The sequence below is a fragment of the Cryptomeria japonica genome, chromosome 3 (assembly GCF_030272615.1).
Source record: "Cryptomeria japonica chromosome 3, Sugi_1.0, whole genome shotgun sequence".
In the NCBI taxonomy this organism is placed as follows: Eukaryota; Viridiplantae; Streptophyta; class Pinopsida; order Cupressales; family Cupressaceae; genus Cryptomeria; species Cryptomeria japonica.
In genome coordinates, this window is record NC_081407.1 from 891,837,170 (window position 1) to 891,859,392 (window position 22,223).

General features: G+C 34.9%; 2 protein-coding genes across 2 annotated transcripts; one reads left to right on the forward strand and one right to left on the reverse strand.

The window, feature by feature from the left end:
• Positions 1-1,290: 1,290 nt before the first annotated feature.
• LOC131874417 (cinnamoyl-CoA reductase 1-like) lies at positions 1,291-6,899 on the reverse strand. The gene is made up of 4 exons (XM_059217791.1): positions 6,828-6,899; positions 6,675-6,729; positions 1,575-1,729; positions 1,291-1,488 (listed from the first exon to the last, which is right to left on the reverse strand). The coding sequence occupies exons 1-4, from the start codon at positions 6,897-6,899 to the stop codon at positions 1,291-1,293; spliced, it is 480 nt and encodes a 159-aa protein (XP_059073774.1).
• Positions 6,900-8,765: 1,866 nt separating this feature from the next.
• LOC131874541 (uncharacterized) lies at positions 8,766-9,339 on the forward strand. The gene has a single exon (XM_059217969.1). The coding sequence runs from the start codon at positions 8,827-8,829 to the stop codon at positions 9,241-9,243; it is 417 nt and encodes a 138-aa protein (XP_059073952.1). The 5' UTR covers positions 8,766-8,826; the 3' UTR covers positions 9,244-9,339.
• Positions 9,340-22,223: the final 12,884 nt, after the last annotated feature.

A 22,223-nucleotide genomic window follows, 5' to 3' on the forward strand; every position in this document is an offset into this window, starting at 1 on the left:
AAAAGAACAAGTGTTTGAAGTGTTTGGTGTATTTGCACATATTTTTATTTTAGTTGATCCCAAAAAGATAATAACCAAAGTATCCTCTCCCTTTGCATTCGCGATCCTCGGTGAAAGAGAAATTATTATTATGCTTAGAGGGCCTAGTCGAGAAGCCATTAGGGTCGAGTGAGAGGGGACAACCTAAGCGGTGCTTTTAATTAGATCCACTATATAAATTGGCCAGAGGGCTAAAGCCTTCCACTTCTTGGTGTTTAGCCATTATGTCAGCTCCTTACGTATCCACAATTGTGTGAGATATATCAGACCTTACGATGACGGGGGGAGCTCTATCTGAGGGTGGGGAGACCTGATTCTTGAATGGACATCAAGTCCCTGAATTCTTACTAGACACTCTTAGGACATGGTTGTCTACTTGATCATCGAGGAAGTGTGGGTCTAATGTGAATTAAAGCATTCCTTCATTGTTTGATGTGTCTTCCTATATGCGACTAATATGATTCATTTGGGTCTAATCCATATCCAAATGAGTTCATCCTTTTGCCATAATAAGATCAATGACGATGTAAGCACTTTAGAAGAACATAGATTTTCATCTTTATTTATTTCATCATCTTCCTCTTTCATTATCTTCATTTTTTTCCTAATTTCTTCATCTCTCTCATCAATTATTCTTTTATTCCTTCATCCCTTCCTTCTATCATTTCATTTCCAAGATTTCTTTCTTCATTTCATCTCTTTTTATCTTTAACATCAATCATTTCTTACCACCATTTCTTTCAATATTCTCTTCATAGATTCCTTGTTTCAGAGAGATCAATCAAATGCATTATCCAACTGATACATGTCTCTTAATCTCTTTATCAATTAATTTATCAGATCAATCAACTTGCTTCTCAAATATCCTTGCCCTTGGATCAATCAATTAATCAATTATTAGATCAAATTGTTTTGTGCTAGCATCAATCTAAATCAACTTAATCAACCGAATCAACTTAATCAGCTTATCAATTCGGCTATACTGCTCATTTCCATCAATTGTTCAGTTATGCCTCGCAGTTATTCATTTTCATCAAATGTGCATCTCAACATAATCACTCGAGCAATATTCAATCATCCAATATCTTTTCCCATAATCTATTGAGAGATCAATCTTCTCACAATTTGTTAAATCAATCTCTTGGGCATATATCTATTAATCAGTTTATTTGAAACAGCGCAACAGGCTTAATTGTCTTTAAGAGGGGCAAAATGTAGAATCTTTAGTTATGATTGTGACATAAATAACTTTTAGTTTTTGACCTTGGTTTCAATGCAGTAATCAAGGTTGCTCCAGTAGTCTTCCTCACCTATAGCTTGCGGATTCCTTTTGAGGTCGAGGTAAATGGTGCCTATGCTAGACATAAGGATTACACCCTTCACTCCCAATTCATTGCAGGCCTTCAACACGTTTAGAGTGCCCTTCACAGCCGCCTGCAACACTTGTGCCTATGGAAGTGGCCATTAAACTATTAAGTGCCTAGACAAGTAAAAATCCCCAACTAAACAAGTAAGGAAAAGGGATAGGGGCATACCTGATCTTCAATGATAGGGCAAGCCATGTGAAAGACTCCTTTGCACCCTTTGATAGCTTGTATCAAACTGTCAGGGTCGAGAATATCACCCTTCACAAGCTCAAGCCTCTCTTCCTCCCCTTCCAACTCTTTTAGATGATTATACTTTTTATCAACTGCATGTAATTAATCCGCATCGATATAGATACAAAATATAATAAATATAGGGGATGAGTTCCCCTCCCCTTCCTAAACCCTAAAAATTCAATTTATTAGATATAAAAAATAAATACTGATGAGGATCACGGACTGTTCCTTTTATAGTGTAGCCTTTGCTCAAGAGCATCTTGATAAGCCAGGAGGCAATGAACCCTCCTGCTCCTATGACACACACACTTTCCATCTCTACCTTCTTCTCACCCTCAATTCCAATTTCCAATTTCCTATTTCCTATTTCCTATTTCCTATTTCCTATTTCCTAATTCCTTCAGACATTCTTGTGCCTATTTATAAGGAGAATTAGATCATGTTTTCACAGACTGACTGCAGTGCCAGTGGTTTACGAAGATTTGTGGACTTGGACGGGGACCCACGAAAGAGTGTTTGAAAGTTTGTTTACACGAAGCCCCTTGTGGCAATGATCAATAGGAAGCACATCCACAACTTTGAATGAATCACAGGGCCCATATTCACTCATATGGCAGTCCACTATTCCATTGAACTTCTACAAAGCATAATTTTTTTCAATATCACTTGTTGGGCATCTATTTGTAGGGGATCGAGCTGATATAGTTTTGAATAAAGGACATCAGAGAAATCTAAACTTTTCTCTTATGCTATGCATTTTTTATTACTATTCGCTAAAAGGTGTGTGAGCAGGGATCCTTTTCCTCATTACCCTAAGGCATGAACTTTTCTGGCTAGGCTACGCCCTTCACAAAGGGTTGCTTGTATTTTATTTCTTTCTATTTTTACATGTATGATATATACTTAATCTAATTTTTTTCTTTATTATTTTCTTACGCGCATATTTGTAGGTGAAGGAAGGATTATTATCTCTATTGCCATGAAGAAAATTAGGTGCAAGTGCAACATGAATATGATGTTGGGTTGTGCAAAACTATAAGCTAGGGTTTCACTAATAGATTGGATATTTAAATTATTTTTCTATTTCTTGATTTCTAGAATTTGGTAGGTTATAGAAATAGCACATTTTTCTTTTGCATTAATGGATCATCAAGTTATGTTGACACTCACCATTACCTACAATCCAAAAGAACCCCCTAGAACTCCAAAAAAGACTTACAAAATATAGATTTCATATAAAACAATCCTCACACTTTTCTATGAGTTCAATAGTTGTTTGATGAAACAAGGAAACAACACATCTCAAAAGAATTCATCTCAAATAAGGATAGGCATGGTCCCACAAAACTTGATACATGCTAAGAAAATAATGCATAATTTCATATGTCTGAAGAATTTTGTATGTTACTTTCTTTAATTCTTCTATGCAAATAAAAAATAATTTCATGTAGTACTCCTATTATCACGTGTAAACCTCAAATTCCTATTCTTATAAGGTGTCAATATCACTACTCAAATTTGTGTTCCTTAATATGCACCTTGGTTGCGTGTGCTATCATCCTATCATACTATCCATGATCTTGAATCCTATTTCTCTAATTCTTTGGTGGATAATCTTATGTAATATTAAAAGTCAATTTCATCCTAATTGTTTACACTTATCCCAAGGGAGAGCGTGATTAAACTCGATATCTAACTTTTCTCTATTGCACATTTTCTTACCTATATTTATATACCAGTAGTCCATGTTGATTTCAAATGCCTTCCATTTTGGAAGGCCTCTTATATTCATAATTTGAGGTACTAAGTCTTGATAATCAATAGTTGGAATGAGTCCAAGTACCATGGCACGTAAGTGTCCATCTTGAACCGTAGGATACTAGTCACAAGGAGTGAGTTTACGCTATGAACCAACAAGCATGGTTCTACTTGTGGGTGAGTAGGCCAAGGACAATGTCCATAGAGAGTCATACTTTTTTTAATGGGAGTTCACCAGCTAGCACAAGAACAAACATCCATGGAAAATTCATAACACTTTGATTTAAGGCCTCTAGCCCTTGGACCCTAGTCACATTAGCATATCTTTGTCCAAAGGTGAGGGTTGATACTAGAGGTAATAAAACCCCAACATAGAATATAACATGATTGCAATATCTACCTGCATACACAAAAAATATGTATAATTATAGATTGATTCATATGCTCCTTTCAATAAGCATACACCAATACATTATAATTTAATAGCACATTCATTACTATTTACTTGCACACATGATTGCCACAAAGGGTACATTTTGATGTATCATTATAATGTCTACCTCATCCTTACTCCAAGTCAGATACCCTATATGATATATTTGAGACACTAACACAATATTTACTAGTATTTGACATATCATGACATTTTAATATATCATGATTGACTTTCCACATGTCATAACACTTGGAGTGTCTATAAAATTATTCACCCTTACAAATTAACCACAAGACATACATAAATTAATACACATTACTAAAATATTACCTCACAATGATTTTTTATAATTATACCCAGTTTCACAATTATCTCTTTCTTTGATATTTAGGTAATTTATTATATATTAAATGTATAATCATGGTTTAACTGTTAACCTCCATCTAAGATTCAATTCATTCAATCCACAAAACCTTCCGCCTTGCTTTGTTTTAGCATGTTTTTTTCATTCTAATTATCACTAACAACATTTATCCAAAAGATGTGTAGAGGGAAGGATTCCTTTCCATGTCCCAACTTGGTTTTATTTTCTATTCTTAGCATAGTCAAGTTTGCTACTATTTCAAGACTTCCAATTATTCCAGTTGGTTACCCAAATTGCACCTTTTTAGAGATACTCGGGGATTTGGAGAAACATATGACAAGGATTATGCTAACCCTTCTTCACTTCAGCCTGTACAAAAGACAGGAGGGTGGTACCTTAATGCTCATGCAATCTCTTTACCATACTTGCAGACGACTTTAAAATAAAGTAGAAGGTCTCACTTCTAAAAGGGTCTCAACAAAGAGGGAGAATGCTACAGAGTGGCTAGCTCTCAGTGATCCCCGACCTACTTTCAAGCATGAGACAACTTTTGACAAGCATTGACATATACAAAAATAAAAAGATATTATGATATTATCGATTTACATCAAGCTATTGATGAGCTATGAGTAGATAATTTTTACTAGAAACAACTTAAATCCATGACCAGTGTCTTATCCATTGGGCGATTAAAATTGTAAAACATAAGATGAAATATAATAGAACAAAACATTAATCTAATATCTGGAGATCTTAAGATAACACTGCCTTACAATGCATCTCATCTATCTATCCCAACCCAAAATACTTATCAGAATCCATTTATAAGTTCCATCAGTCTGCAGAACCTATCCTATCAATTTAACCAACCCCTTAGATCAGAGCATAAGATAGAAAACACATACATCACAACAATGAAATGAATGCGAAAACCCTTGATCTTACTAATTCAAAACATAACAGAGTTACACACTAGAGAAAATGAATTTGAACTATGCTTGCATTCATTTAATAAGCTATTTTCTGTTACAAATTATCTTACATATAACTCCTTAAAGAACTTCGAACAAAATAAGACACAAGATCCATTTTATTTTCTCTGCAAATTCCTATTATATCCTACTCATTTCACCTAGACTTACTCTACATGATCAAGGGTTTGGATCCAAACTTGTGGACCAAGCTTCTCGACCCCCAAGATTTGTGACCAAATTTCTCGACCTCTGTCTCATGGCCCTAAATTCCTTTTTATAGAAACAAGGGAAAAAACAAGCTTCAGGTCAGAGGAGACACCTGTCACAAGATCATAAGACCGCTTATGACTTTGTTACAAAAATATTACTCACAGTCTCCCAGAAGATTGCCCATGCTGGCATTCATGATGAAGTAGAACCAAAATTTCTAACTACATTTTGGTAGAAGCAAAACCTTTTGAGCTATGCCACTATCATTGCAGATACTTTAAAATGGACCGTGAGATACATCTTCTTTTCTTTACAGAGCATTTCCCTTCTGGAAGGGAAATTAGATCTTGACAAGAAGTATAGTCGCCCCTAAACTAGATGAGAAGTTTCAACCTTCATGCCTAGGATCAGAGAAAATAGAAAGAAGAGCTCATAGAGGAACATAAAGTGAAGGGAAGGCGTTGCAACTTCCATGCCTATGCTGAGATGATCAGCTGCTTCCCCAATCACAACGTTGTTCTTCTAATTTTCCTCTATAAAGCTCCTTCTTTAACCCTCTAGCAGCGAGTGACAGAGGAGAGATGGGGGATGAGTCCTGCAAGGCTTGTTCTGATAAGAAACTAATTTCAAGTCTCCATCGACTATCCTCCCCATTTTCAAGACTCCATCGACTATAAGAATACTCACTCCCAAAAGAATTCCATCTAGTATCAAAGTGCTCAGTGTAACTTCTAGCACGATACTATGCAAAAATCATATTCACCATTTCAAATACTTCGGAGAAGATAATGAATTTTCTTATTGTTTTTACCAATTGAAGAAACCACATAGCTGTATTTATAATGAAAATTCCTTTCTTGGTGGTGTTCATGAATGAGAAAAAATAATCATTGCAATGCTTTTCTACACATCCTGCCACTAAACGGATTCAAAAAATCATATCCATCGAATCCAAACATCGTCAGACTCAAACGATTTTGTATCCTTTTGAAGATCTCAACTTCTCTTTGTAGTGGCAATGGAAACTTGCTGATATTGCCACCTCTAGTATTGCCAACTTTGTTGATTAATACGAATCGACCCAACAAAACACCTCCTAAATCAGTCTTTTGAGAATCAGTCGACATCCATGTGCCTCGACACGCGTCTGTTTATTCAATGTCAACAATCTTATTTTCTTCCGCCTTCAATTTTACTGCATGAATAACAATGAAAAATGCCCCAAACAATCCATTTAAAAAATGCTCTATATCCGTTGTAGATCTGTCTAGCATGGCACATTGCGTGATCACGATCTGTCAATATTGATATTGACCTTCCAACGTAGAAAGATGGGTCCACAAAAGCCTGATGGCACATTGTCCAGTCATCTTCAAGCTCAATTCCGTTAGCGACCCCACCTTCGCACCTTGCTAGTCTACCTGGGACACGCGACATCATCTCACGATGCCGTCATCAATAACTTCCCTCCATCTACCTTCACGGGACTGCGAGGGTCGTCCGATCTGCTCATTCATTACGTGCAGGTTATAATGTCCACTCAATACTTGTTGCTATCCTTCGAGCATCTTCCCACTTGAGTTAGAACATCACCATGCATTTGATGCATGTGCAAAATCATGGAACCTTTAGTTGCTCGGTACTTAAACATGGAGATATAAGCCGAAACATTAAGGCCGAACTTTAGGGAAAATAAATGCCCGCAAAAATATTAAAAGGGGACTCGACCATAATGGAAAAGACAGTTTCTAGGAAAAAATAAAAGGCCAGTAGAAGAAAAAATGCCTAGGGAAAGGAACATGGTCCTTTGCGATGATGGAAAAGACCCTCAAGTTTAAGTGAAAAAAGGTAATGAAGAAACATAATAGGCTTTAGGTGTAAAACAAAAGGTTCACCCAGAAACATCTAAACCTAAGAATCTTAAAATCTGAGGGTAACTCAGAGAGAAACATTAATTCAAAATGACAAAACATTGTCAAGGACACCAAATTTTTGCATAGTCATTTTTCAAGGCTATCAATACCCTCATACAACTTAAACTTCTATAGTCATTATAGGAATCCTTCTTTTTAAGGTAGATTATTGAACGTTCCCAATTAAATAGGCTTATTTTGTATGACAAGTAGTTTCATTAATGTATAAATACCAAAATACTTTAATGACACTAACTTGTTTAACTTGTAATATAGTTCGTACGTTTTACACCCCTACATACTACACATCCTACCACAATAGAAAGTGTATGGAAACGGGAGCTCTCTACGAATGTTGTTAGACCCTTATAGATGCTTTTTCAGTCCATGGTTTATATCCATTGTAGTCTAATACTCCATAGAAGTTTCCCATATTGATGTGCCTATTAATACTTGCACATTGATTAGGGTTAAGAACAAGTGGATACATCTTATTGTATTATGAATGATTAAGATAATAAGGCAAGCGGTTGCCATTTTTGTTTGGCTTTTTCTTAGAAGCATTTCCCAACGTAAATTCTCTTTAATCTATGAGTGTACCATTATTTCTTATTAATATACTTAATATTTCGTTACCATTGCTTATCTTGTGCATGGTTTCTCGATAATATTCGAGCTTCAATAGAAAAATGTCTTCGCCATCATTCTATATGTTTACTTTGTTTGCACTTATACCAATAGGAAAACGTTTTTAGGGTTTGAAGTTAAAGGTGAATCGAAAGGTGGGTCTGTGGGAAAAGATATATAATTGATAATTTAAATGGATTTACATATTTTGCACCTGGCGTTTGGAACAACTGACGGATGACTCAGTCCCACTATCTTTATGATCTCAGCCCACAGTCCCAAAATAAATTTGAGCTAATGTATTTGCATGCTAGCATATAAAAGAAATTGATAAACCTCAATAAGTGGTAACCAATGTGCTTTATACCCAAAATGATGTCAACCAAATCGAAATCTAACAGCAGAAATAAACTACTGCACCCTAGATGGACAATTTTTCAACTAAATTTTTCACAGTCCCTTCTCATAAATGCCGCGGCGGAACAGATGATGGAGTTTTGTACACGATCAAGTGCCGTAATCATTCACATAAGTGCCGTAATCATTCACGATCAAGACGGTGGAGTTTTGTACATGTTACACTCTACTCAGCGTTTTTAACAGGTGGATCAATTGCTGAGCATAACGCACTATCAATTTGAACGTCTCTCACTCAAAATTTAACATGAAAATCTAGTCAATGAATATTTTAACAATAACGTACGTCATATACGGACTGTTTTACACGCACTATGAGTTTGAACGCCTCTCGCTCAAAATTTAACCATCATTTGAACTATTCATAATGTGGTCTCTATAAATATAGCTAGATATCCATTCTCCTTCTGTGTCTTCGTCTTCATCTTCATCTTCATCTGCTGAGTTGTTTGGTGTTTTTCCATTTACCTTCATCTCAGCAGTGAGTATGGGGAAATCTATGGTCATCACTCTCATACTTGTTGTGTCTCTCAGTTTATTTAATTTCCATGTCTCCTCCGCTAAGCGTACCATTCTGATTGGAGACCGTCGAATGTTACCTAGTTGTACAGACTGCAGAAGATATACTTCTGATCCTACTTGCTGCCATTTGCCACATCATCCTAATTTGTCACCCCTCATGGAGGAGCACTTCTCACCAGATGAGAAATCAGTGGAGGAGCATTTCTCACAGGATGAAGAATCAGTGGAGCATTTCTCAACAGAAGATGAAAAATCAGTAGACGCTCGTATTTCAAAAGCTTGTGTAGAGTGCATGAGCTATACTCACAATCCTTATTGCTGCTATAGACCACCACATTCCTTATCGATGGAGCATTTGTCTGCAGATGAAAAATCCGCTTAAAAGAAAAAGCCTAAAATAAGTAGAATCTATTTTGATAGTAAAATGGAATTAAGTATAGATAAATAAAGCCTCCAATTATTTTTATGGAGTTATAGAGATGAGTCCATTTTTTCATGATTAATTTTCTCTTGGGTTTAATCTGGTTTTTTAAATTTTTATATATTTTCTTAATATAAACTGTAATTCAATTTTTTATTTTCACAAATAATATTTTATTAAAGGTATTGGAAATAATAAAGTTAATGACACTTATAAATAATGATTATAAATTAGTATTCATGTTCTTGTTTTTATTTAATTATTCTTCACACATTCATAAAATCTAATATTTTAGCTTAAATTTTGAATCTAAAATAAAATCATGACCTTAGCAACCTTTCAAAAAGAATTCTCAAAGTGAAATTATCTAGAATTTTATTTATATTTCAAAATAATAATGGTATGTATTTTTTTCTCTTATTTTAAATTTTAATTTGGCAACTTCATATTTGTTATGCAAAAGTTAGCTTATTAATATTTACGTGCATTTATGAACATACTATGGTAAATAAAAGCTATATAGAAATCAGAATAGATAAATAAAGTCCATAATTACTTTTATGGAGTTATGAAGACAAGTTGATTGTTTTCACTATTAATTTTCTTTCATAAAATATAAGTTTGTTTTATTTTATTTTATTTTTTATATATTGTGTTAACATAAATTTTAATACTATCTTTTATTTTTAAAACTAATATTGGATTAGAGATATTTCAAATAATAAAGTTGAAGGAAATTCAAAATTAATACTTATGCAAAAATTATTTGAAATTAAATAAAATCATGAAAATGACAATCTTGCAAAGAAGCTTTTCAATGTGAAATTTTTTAAAATATCATTCTATGTGTGGTATTGATCATGTACTATATAATAATCTAAAAAAGATTATCATTTATTTTTGGAAATGGTTTTTAATTATAACCTTGAGGAAGTGATTTATTTCAATTGTCGACATAAACTCTATTAGAAAATTCAAACATAGAGGAGAATTAGTTAGCTAAATTTTTCTCTCTTAACTTGGAATCTTCATATTTGTTATGCAAAAGTTAACTTGTTAATATTCCAAGTGTATCGTTGACCATACCATAGTAAATAAAAGTTCAATTTTATTAAAGTAGACAAGATAAATTAAATATTATCTACATAAGTGTATATAAGTTTGAATTTGCTAATTCAAAATATTTGAAATGATAACTAAAATAATACAAGTTTTTGATTAAAGGTTCAAACCAGTTTTGAAGGGACCCTCAACCCTATGTACAAAATGTTGTCATAGCAAAACATTAGCAGAACAACTCAAAAACAACAACTAAACAAAAGCTAGAGGAAAGAGACCAGAGAAAAACAAGGCACCAAGATAAGACAAGGAAAACACAAAAGAAAGAAGTTACTTTACCTTTAAGACTTCAACAACTTCAACCTCATGCTCGAAAGCTTCCTGAGCAAGCTTCTTAATATCCTGCAAAATCCTTCAGCAACTAACCAACAACCTTTTTGAGATGGCTTGTGTTACGGGTGCACCGCCCTTTGCCATTTCAACACTAACCTGATTACCTTTGTCCTCTAGATCGATAGATTAAGGATTACCTTGTTGTAGTATTTTGAATTTGTCAACCAAAATCCTCAATACTTCTTGTAGAACCTTTAATTACACTATGGCTAAACTTTATCACGTTAACTAGGTTAGCATTAATATCCTCTGTGTTTATTTTCAAGGCCATAATACGCCCTTCATAATATGACTTCAAATTAGCCACATCTGTCACAATGTTTTAAAGAGACACAACCATATTTTTGCCTTCTTTATCCACCCCGAGTCACCATGTTCTACACCCTCATCCAACCTATCTTGAATAGAATTTATCTTAACGCTCATCTATTTGATTTCATTTAAATACCATTTATGTAGTTTAAAAGAGTCCATCGTCACATCCCTACCAAGACTTAGGATATCATCATGAGTCTCCTTATCCAAGTTGAGATGGGGGGACTCGATGTTCAATTGTTGAGGATATGGATATCTACCATCTCTATCCTTATAACTCTCCACAAAATCACTTGGGGAATATTTGAGTGGTGGTAACTCTATTCTTTAGAGTGAGAGGAAATAGGGGAGGACTTTTTCATTTTGCCTTTCTTTAGACTTTTGCTATAGCTTAGGTTCCCCCTTTTGATTCCAACCCTAGTCTTAGAATCCTTATCAATATCCGAACACTTATCCTTTGACATAATAAAATTTGAGTCCTCATCCTTCGAGGGAGTCGAATCCTAAGAAATCTCAGGCTTACTCTCAAGGGGGGAAGGCAAAGATTTAATGTTCTCCATTATGAGCATAATAAGGCCTTTGTGTAAAATGGAGGTTTTAGGGTTCTTCTTAGCATCTCTAATACCCTTATTCAAGGAAGATAAAGGAAAAAAAGGAAAAGAAATCCTATCCTTATATTTGAAATGATTTCGCAACACAAAATGATGCCAAAAAATATTATTAAAGTGGCTATCAAGGGAGAAATAATGCATAAGTACCTTAAGAACAACAACCCAAAGGGGTTTGATGGAGCCCATTTTAAAATTTTTTTTTGGCTTCCTAATTAGATGCTACCCCTCTTTTCCTTTAGGAAATTTTTGCACGTCCTCTTCTGAGGCCTTTTTGTCTCTGAAGACCTTCTTATCATCCATTGACATGCGAGTAATCTCATAGATAAGTTCTTCCATGAGGTCAACCTTCTTTCCATACATAGAGACAGAAGTATCCTTCTAGCCCTTACAAAAGATTTAATCAATTTAAGGTTATCCCCATGAAGCCTTTCTAGCTAAGGAGTAATATCCCCTATTTGCAAAATATGCTAGATAGTAGCATTCTTCTTCACCCCTTCACAATTAATTGGCTGAAGATAGTTGTAAGGACCGCCATAATTTCAAAATAACATAATTCACAAAATACAAATAATCAAGAATAAATCATTCCTACATGTGTAGATATACAAGGTTAGAGATAAGAAATTACATTTCAACATATAAAGTCAAATTAAATAAGCTAACATCAAGATATATTTAAGAAAACATAAAACTTTACAATGGACGACAAGGTCAAATACAAATAATGTACAAGGACCAAATCATGATGACCACCTTGATGGGAACTCCTGACATTTGTCTCCCTCAAACACATCATGGGCGAGAACATTGCCGAAGCACATTTCCACCCTACCATGAATTAGTTACACTTCCTCGAAATCTTTCATGACATGAAAGATACCCAACCCACCACGAGGAAGACTAACAATGTGATACTGGCAGGAGTAATTGAATTTGTGCAACATGATATATCGACATACTAACACTAATGTATCCATACCATGGGAACTCAAAATGCATGTAACAAAAATATGAAGGTATTAGTGACAATCCTTTCCTAAATATTTTAAATCATTTTGAGATCTAAATCCTATCTCAATCATATACATTTCAAGAGATGAATATAACACAAATATTTAGCAAGCATGAAGAAAACATAAAGATGCACCTGTATAGATGAAAGCATGCAAGGGATTTTATAGAAAGAGAAGAACAATAGAGAAAGAAAGTGCATCAATCATATCCACAAGTCTACTTCTTATCTGCATCATTCATATGAAATGCATAGATAACACCTATAATCAGGATACTCCTCTTATTCGGTTTAAGGGTTAAGGGAATAGATCTTGTAGATGTATAAACCTGACCACGTTTTTAAATAAATATTTAATATTTATTTAAACCGTATCCCCCTATTAATTAAATCTCAAAGTCTCCCAAACCATTAATGGTTAAATCAACCTTACCACATGGTTAGAGACTTTCTCTCTAGAACTTAACCCTCATTTAATCCAAGTGTCTCATCAAGCACTCATGGCTTTGACCCTAGTTATCCCATTTCCCCCCTGCACAAGAGTTTATCCCTTGGCTAAAATCTTTATCCAATGGATGACATTGAACTAACCATAACCCAACCTCCTCGGGTGACCTTCATTTCTTCTTAGGCATTTCATGCCTCTTGCATCCCCTCTCAAGCCACCTCTTGTTGACAATTGTTACCATTTCATTGGTGAAAACTATAAACATGGATGGATAACTTTCAATCTTGACCCTTGTTAAGATTATTCAATTTTAATTATTCATTGCCCTATTTCCTCTATAAATAGAGCTCACATTCTTCATTAGTTATATCCAATTTTCATGCATCTACATTATAGTCTAATTATATCAAGTATTGTAGCCTCTCTTTTCTAGAATAACATTTTTTGATTAAGAAATATTTTATATCATAACATATCCATGCTAGTATATCATGTTAGGATAGTTTCTTAATATATTTACCATATCATTATCTTCATCCTTGCTTAATATCATAGTTTGAACATATCATATAGATCTTAAAATGCATTCATGCATGTAGATCACAATATCACTCATTCTTGAAGTTGTCATTCCTAAGTCATTTTCTCAATGATTTGAGAGAAAAATATTGACTTTAGGGATCCTATGAGATAGAGAAAAATGAGATACATCTTGAGAAGTTAAACTAGTTTAAGATAGTTGATCTTTACACTCAAAATCCTCATTGGTATGTTGTCCTTTTGGATCACAAATACGATGGGCTCTTAACGCCAGGGTTTTAAGAATCCCAACTTTCTGCCTAGGGTGGTGATGAGAAGTTGAATGAAGATAAAGGTCAGTGTGGGTTTTAAGAATCCCAACTTTCTGCCTAGGGTGGTGATGAGAAGTTGAGTGAAGATAAAAGGTTGTTGGATTCAATCACGTCAAAATTTTAGAATAGTGCATTAGAGAGTTCTTTTAGCTCATCCATAGCTTGTCCTAGCACTTGCATGTTACATATTAGTACAAAGAAATAATCTTTCAAGGAATCTGATCTTTTTTTTAGCGTTTATCCCTCTCTTCTATTTTTGCCCGTAGGAGCACCAGACTAGCGCATCTAGGCCTCAGAGTAGCGCATTTGCTAGATTTTATAGCATGTAGGCATCATTTCTTAATAAATTTGCACTACAATTGAGCACATAGAGCTGGCAGAGACAAAAATTTATAGCAGAGCTAAAAATTAGGCTTGTGAAGCCCACCATCAGAATTGGATTTTTGCTAACTAATTTGGTTGCAGGTTTTAACAGTTGTCTACAGGAGGACTTAGAATAGTTTGTTTGTTCACCTTTAAAGTTGGTAAAAATAACTCATCTTTATTGCAAGAATTTAAAACAAACCTCAGATTTCGTTTGGAAGCTTAAAAAGAACCTCACATTGCAATATTGAAAGCTTTAAAAGTTTGCAATCATTGTTGAGTCATTTGGCGAATTTCATTTTGTTGACCACGATCTTATTTGTTCAAAATATTTATTAGCTTCACACAATTCTATCTTGGGATAAAAATAATCACATGTCTTTTGGAGCATCATTTTGAAGATAGTCTTCTACATAATGATTACGATATTGGATAAAAAGAAAGCGTGTATTCCATGTTTTGAAGGTGTTAGATATATGCTCGCCCCTTAATTAGGTGATCAAAAAGACAAACACACCATTATCAAGATTTATTTCAATTTAGAAAATACAACCTTTTAGAGGGCATGCCTTCCCGAAGCCTTGAGGGGGCTAGTGAGAAGGGTATGACCCAAATGGGCAACAACTTTATTGCCAAGTTTACCAACCCGCTATAATCAAATGTGGAGGCTGATGAAAATCCCCTCCAATGGCAGTTTGTATTTTATAACATTTCCCTAGTATCCTTGTCATGTGAAAATCTTTTGTTTTAAATGTCAGGAAGTCTCTTAATTGAGTTTATCATTTGTCATGCCGAACATAACCTTTATTATAAACCATAGAAGTAGAAACTTTGAGCCAAGTCAGTTGCCATACATTGGCAATATCATACTGCAAGGATGGGGAAGAATCTGCGCACAAGAATACTCACCATACATCTCCCAAGATAACTACTCAATTGAGGAGCAATCCTCTTTGGGTTAATTTCAAGACAAAGGCAAAAAAATGGGTGCCCTCTAGGGGGTGACACGGCTATTTGAGTTGAAGGAGTATTGAGTGTGGGGTATGATATTGTCAATGAACCTTGAATAAAGAGTCTACTTGATATATCTTCTTTGTATCAAAACCAATGAAAACATCGGGGATTTGAACACATCCTGAAAACAACATACACTATTTGTTAGCATAGACAAACTGTTATTGCTTTTGTCTATATTGTTTTTAAATAATTTATCAAAAGACAATCCATCAAACACAAAGATAATTTTTAAACTTTCAACAAACTCATCAAATTGAGAAAATCAGAATAGTTAGCGCATTAGACCATCAACGTAGTGCATTACAACCATCAAATAGCACATTGAAACCAAATCTTAGCACTTAAGCATATCAAATTAATGCATAAACAAAAGAAGATTGGAAAATGTAAAGAATACCAATGAAAGGATCCAAAGAATAAAGGCACGGACCTACACATCCCATACTCAAAATCAAGAGCACTTGGAAGGAGATACCACCTATAATCGAGATAACACCCGCAACCAAAATGATACTTGGAATCATGATAACATTAGTGAACAAGGGGAGGCTCAGCATCAAATATTCAATGAAGAAAATGCTCTCTTAGCTAAAATAACACAAAATCTTCAAGCACTCCAATGATAGATGTAAGACATGCAACAAGGGTCCATGACAAGGTACTCTCTGGAGGACATTTGTCCTTATACTTTTGATAGGAGGTTAAGCATGGTACCTTTCCCACCAAACTTGGACATACTAAAATATGATAAATACAATGGTAAGAGAGATCCTCATGATCATGATAAGGATTTTTGCACTATGAGCTTGGATTTTTCCCATAACGATACTTAGATGATGAGGCTATTCCAAAGAAGCTTGGGAGGAAAAATAATGGAATGGCTTTCAAGACTCACACCTCCTATTAGATAATTTGATGAGTTAGTGAAAAAATTCATTTGACAATACTCTTACAATATCCAACACGAGGTCACCATGCTAGACATTTGCAATACAAAGAAAAAGAGCAATTAAACTTTCATGGTGTTCTTACAACACTTGAGAGACATGGTCTCAAGATACCCACGAGATGTGCTAGAAAAGGAAAAAATGGAAATTTTCATAGACAAGTTAAATGATGAAATGAGTTATCAACTCAAAATGCAATGTCTACCTACTTTTGCAAAGCTTATTGAGAATGGCATCCAAGTGGAAGAAGCCTCAATCAAGAAAGGAAATTTGAATTTCTCTAAAGAGGGTGTTAGCTCAAAAAACAACACCCATAACAACAATTACTATAACAACTTAGACAAATCCAAGTTTTGGACAAGAAATAAAAATGTTGCTAGTGGTGGTGTGGTAGACAATGTTAAACCAAAACAACCCGTGTTAAACTTATTTGGCATTACTCCACCAACTAATCCTCAAAGAAATAACAATCAAAGAACCAATAGTCTCGGAATGAGCAATCAAGGCAACATTCCTTGGTTTAGGAGTTCATTCGAGTATAGTCTAGAGTGTCATTTGGGAAAGTGGCTTTCGATTGGGGGCTGTGCCCAAAGTGGTTGCTGGGTAACCCATCGAAAGTGTGTCTAAATAAGTGATAACCCAATAGAATATTAGAGAGTTAGTTAATGAATCACTAAGTAAGTTAATTATGCCTCATGTATGGGAAGAGTGCTAGTACAGACTCGACATGTAGTGAGAAGACCTAAAATGACAAACCATCAACCTTGTCTTCACGAAAGGATGTGTGGGTCCACATGAAGCTTGGATGGGCTGAAGATTTAGAATAGGTTGCTAGGGTAACCCAGTGGATGGGGCCAGAACCTATGAAGACCTGGCATGGTAACCATACCAGGTTATGTGATTATGCTTGTCCATTATGTTCGCTAGTGTGTTGTTGTGATATCTTTGATAGAAGCAATGTTGAGGAGTCATCTTGTTGTTTGTGCCCTTGTGAGAAACTGATATTTGTGTTAGACCATGGTTTTCTTAAAATGTGTTGCAAATATTTAGTTTTGTGGATGCACCAGTTGATCTTGTATTTGCTTCTTATCATGTTCAGCTGAATCCTTTCCTATTCTGGGATCATTCATGTATGTATTTGACCGATGTGGTCGTATGTATGTATTATTTTATGTACGCCTTGATGGAAAGATTGTAAATGAGGTGACCTTATGTATTCTTCATTATTTTTATTATCAAAGGGGTCTTGCAGTTGAGCAGACCCGAAGATGTAGCCCACTAGGGGTGAACTCCAATATCATTTCAGTGTTATGTGATGCTATGTTCTTATATTTCCTTTTTAATTTAGCATGTATGGATGACATTCTATTAAAATGTATAATGTAGATTAGATGAAGTTAATCTTAAATGCATGTATATAGTCATCTTATTAAATGGAATAATTTGGATCATGAAAGAATGTAGTTTTGAATAATAGAATGTATTCAGTTATTGATAATGCAATTAAGTATGCATGGAAAGTATTCATTAGATTATGATGAAATTAAACTACGTTATGAAATTAGATGCATGACTTATGTTTTCATGAAAAGTTTGAACGTAATGTATGGGTAAATTTTATTCGATGAACTTAATCATTTTCTCTATACTTTTAACCTAAATGGATGAACCTTATCATGTTATCTATATTTTTATCATACCGGAAGAATTTACCCTTGTTCAAAGTATTATCTTGTCCTTAAGTTAATCAGCTTAATTGGACTATTTAGCGTGAGTTGAGTTAAGTGTTAAATTAAGTAATCGCATTGGGAAACTCTTTAGGTGTTATTCAAGTCTTCCGCTGTGTTTTCTGATCTTATGATATCTCATTGTATCATTTTTTTGTGTTTAAATTTAAATAATTAAAATTTTGCATTCAATTCTTGTGTTTTAGCTTAATCCCTTCGAGGTTTCCTCGTGAGGCATTACACCCTCAAACACCTAAAAAATTCTTTTAGAGGTTGTAGTAGGTGTTTATGATGTTTTCCACGGGTAATCAACTAGTTTTGAGTATGGATTTGATTCATTTCCCCATCGCTCCTTCCTTTCCCTATTTTCTAAGCCTAGTAGCCCTAGAGCCCCAATTAGCCCTACCTAACTAGTTTTTGTAGATTTTCCCATAATTTCCCCAAAGACCCACACAAAATATTTGATGATTAGGATACCCTTTTGGGAGTAGTTTCCAATTTATGACATGATAAATCTCAGTATGACCGTACATGTACAAAACCCGAGAAATGCTTGTTTTAGGTGGTTTTAGGCTTGTTTTTGTCTTTTTCTAAGGGTTTGGTGTCTTCCTTGATCTTCCACATCTCCAAACTCACACATATGCTCTACTACACCCCACTTGATCATTCCAAACACTCTGCACTTCCAACCCTTCTCATCCCTGCAAGCAGTTGCATAATTTCATTCATTTGCTAACCAGGCTATGACTAAGCTTGCCTAGGAAATGATGCTCATTGGCCTTTCAATGACCTCCAAAGGAAAATAAAGAATATGTACACTGTAAAAAGGTTACATGGCTTGAGTCCCAAGGGTTATTGAGAATAACTCTAAGGACTTCAAGGTGGAACCATGTTTGGGCCTCTCAAACCCCTACTTAGGCCGAGAGATAACAAAATTAACTAATCAATTCAAAATTGCACAAAAAATAATCAAAATACTTCCTGAGCACTACAAGAGAATTCAAAAAAAAATAAGAAAAGAATAAAAATGCAATCAATCTATTAAGTATGGACTATTGCTCTAATTCTTTGATAAACACAAGGTAAAACTAAAAAATTGAATCCAATTTGTATTCCAATCTATTGCGGGCATTCAAAAACCTCATTACATTCATTAAAAGGGAATTTATATGCCCTTTTTGGCCTAACTAACTCTCCATTGGTTTCCTAACCAACCCTTTGCTCAAAAATGCAAAAAGTTCCTCAATGTTGCAAAAAGTTGTCAAGCAACTTTGACAACTTTTGCCAAAAAGTGCATTTTCACCTTATATGCTTTGTTTTCTCCTCCAAACAATTTAGGATGACTAAAGAACTTTACATTAAAATTTACCAATTCTAAACAAGGCTATTCAAGGTATTTTACATCAAAATGCAAGATTATGCCATTTTAGGCTTACAAGGGCTTACAAGCCAAAATTAAGCAAATGCATTGTCCTAAGGACATTCAACCTACCAAAATTTTTTTAAAACATATGAGGACCTAAGAGAAGAATATTATTCACCATCTCAAACAAAACTATGAAAAAACACACCAAAATGAAGAAGTTGTACTCAAAACTAGGTGCTCCTGCACCATACTCCCCCAATGAAAATAAGTCAAGTGACTCCTTGAGGCAGCAAAGAAAGTGGAACTCCATGCTGAGACAAGTTTGCCTTAGGTATTCAAGTAGCCTCTGATGTTGGAAGGTGCTGTCGGTTGACCAAGTGCTCCTTGTAGGCAGTATGCCTTGTTTTCTTCAAAACTTTAGAAGTGTGCCCTTATACTGCACCAAATCTTTCACATTGAAAATGGGTGACAAAGCCATATCACCTGGTAAGTCTGCCTTGTATGCATTATTGCCATACTTGGTCAAAACTTTGCAAGGACCTATCCTCCTCATCTGAAGATTGCTAGGGACACCTTTCTAAAGTCTTTCCTTGTTCAAATGTACCATCACCATGTCACCAACAACAAATTGGATATCTATTCTTTTCTCATCCTCTTTATCCTTGATCCTTTGAGTAGTGTCCAATAGGGTTTTCATAACCTGCTCATGAACCTCTTGCATTGATTGAGCCATGTCTAAGGCATGTCCACTCTACTATCACATCTTTCCCACATCTCTGAGCTGCAAAAATCCTCTAGGATGAATGCCATACACCACCTCAAAATGACTTTTACTGGTGGAACTATTCACATTATCATTGTAGGCAAACTCAGCTTGATGGATAATCTGATCCCAAGCTTAACCATACTATTTCATTAGGCATCTAAGTAGATTTCCAAGTTTTCTATTGACCACCTCAGTTTGGCCATCCGTTTGGGGATGATAGGCTGAACTGCAAGACAAATTAATACCTAATCTTTGCCACAAAGTCTTTCAAAAATGACCAATAAACTTTGCATCCCTATCTGACACAATGCTGATAGGTAAACCATGAATTCTAATAACCTCTTTGAAAAACAAGTGAGCAATGTCGCTAGCATCATGAGTGATCTTTCATGGAATAAAATGAGCCATCTTATTAAACCTATCTACCACAACATAGATGGTATCAAAACATGATTTGCTTTTAGGCAAACCAACAACAAAGTCCATACTTACACACTTCCATGGATGATTGGGGATAGGTAAAGGATGATAAAGACTAGCATTGGAAGATGTACCCTTAGCTCTTTGGAAAACCACACATTTCTCCACATATCTTCTGATATCTATTTGCATTTTAGGCCAAAAGTAGAACCTTTGGACAAGTTCCAAAGTCTTGTTCAAACTAAAATGTCCACTCAAGCATCCATTATGCTTCTCTTGCATCAAGTTTTCTCTCATAGACCCTTTAGGCACACATAGTTGTCCTCCTTTGAACAAAAGGCCATCTTGCAAGGTGTAATTTGCATATTCACTTTGAAAATGGTTTAAAAACCCTTGTCAAACCTTGTAGGCAACAACAAAATCTTCATCTTCTTCATACAATTACTTGAAACTATCCACTCCAATGCTTTTAAGCTACACTTCTTGCATTGTTAGTAACCTCCTACTCAATGCATCATCTAACTTATTATATTGTCCTTTCTTGTGTTTAATAGTAAAGGTATATGACTACAAATACTCTGCCCATTTAATATACCTATGGTTTAACTTTTCTTGAGAATTAAGAAAGCTAAGAGCTTGATTATCAGTGTAAACCGCAAATTCCTTAGGAAAGGAATATTGCCTCCATTTCCTAATATATTGGACAAGTGCATACAATTCCAAATCATAGGAGGAATACCTTTTCTTTGCATCATTGCGTTTCTCACTGAAGAAGGCAACCAGTCTACTATCTTGAGTCAAAACTGCTCCAACCTATATGTTTCTTGCATCACATTCAATGGTGAAGAGCTTGTCAAATCTTGGTAGGATAAGTATCAGTTGAGTAGCCACCTTTGTATTCAAGAGATCAAAACCTCTTTGTGCCTCCTTTGTCCATACAAACTAGATATATTTCACTGAACCCTCTGATGAACTTCCTATAAAACTGAGCCAAGTCATGGAAACATCTCACTTCACTTGTTTTCCTAGGTGTGGGCCAACTGATTATGGATTCCACCTTAGAGGTATCCATCTTCAAATCACCTCTTGAGACTACAAACCAAAGATACACCAAATCCTGTTTCATAAACTCACATTTCTCCAAATTTAAGGTTAATTGCTCATCACAAAGTTTACTCAAGACAATTTCTATATGCTTAAGATGCTCATCTTTAAACTTAATAAAAATTAAGATGTCATCTAAGTAAACAACAAGAAATTTACCAATGTAGTCCTTGAGTACTTCATTCATGAGTCTCATGAATGTGCTAAGGGTATTTGTGAGTCCAAATGGCATAACAAGCCATTCATAGAGTTCTTCTATAGTCTTGAAGGATGTATTCCATGCATCAGCCTCCTTTATTCTGATTTTGTGGTAACCACTCTTGAGATCTATCTGGTTGAAGTATTCAGCACCTCCCAAACAATTTATCAAGTCTTCAATTATTTGGATGAGAAATCTATATCTAATAGTAATTCGGTTTATGGCTCTAGAGTCAGTGTAAAGTCTCCAAGTACCTCCCTTCTTTGGAGCCAAAATGGTGGGTACTGCACATGGGCTGATGCTCTTCCTGATTAGTCCATTGTCTAGGAGTTCTTGTATTTTC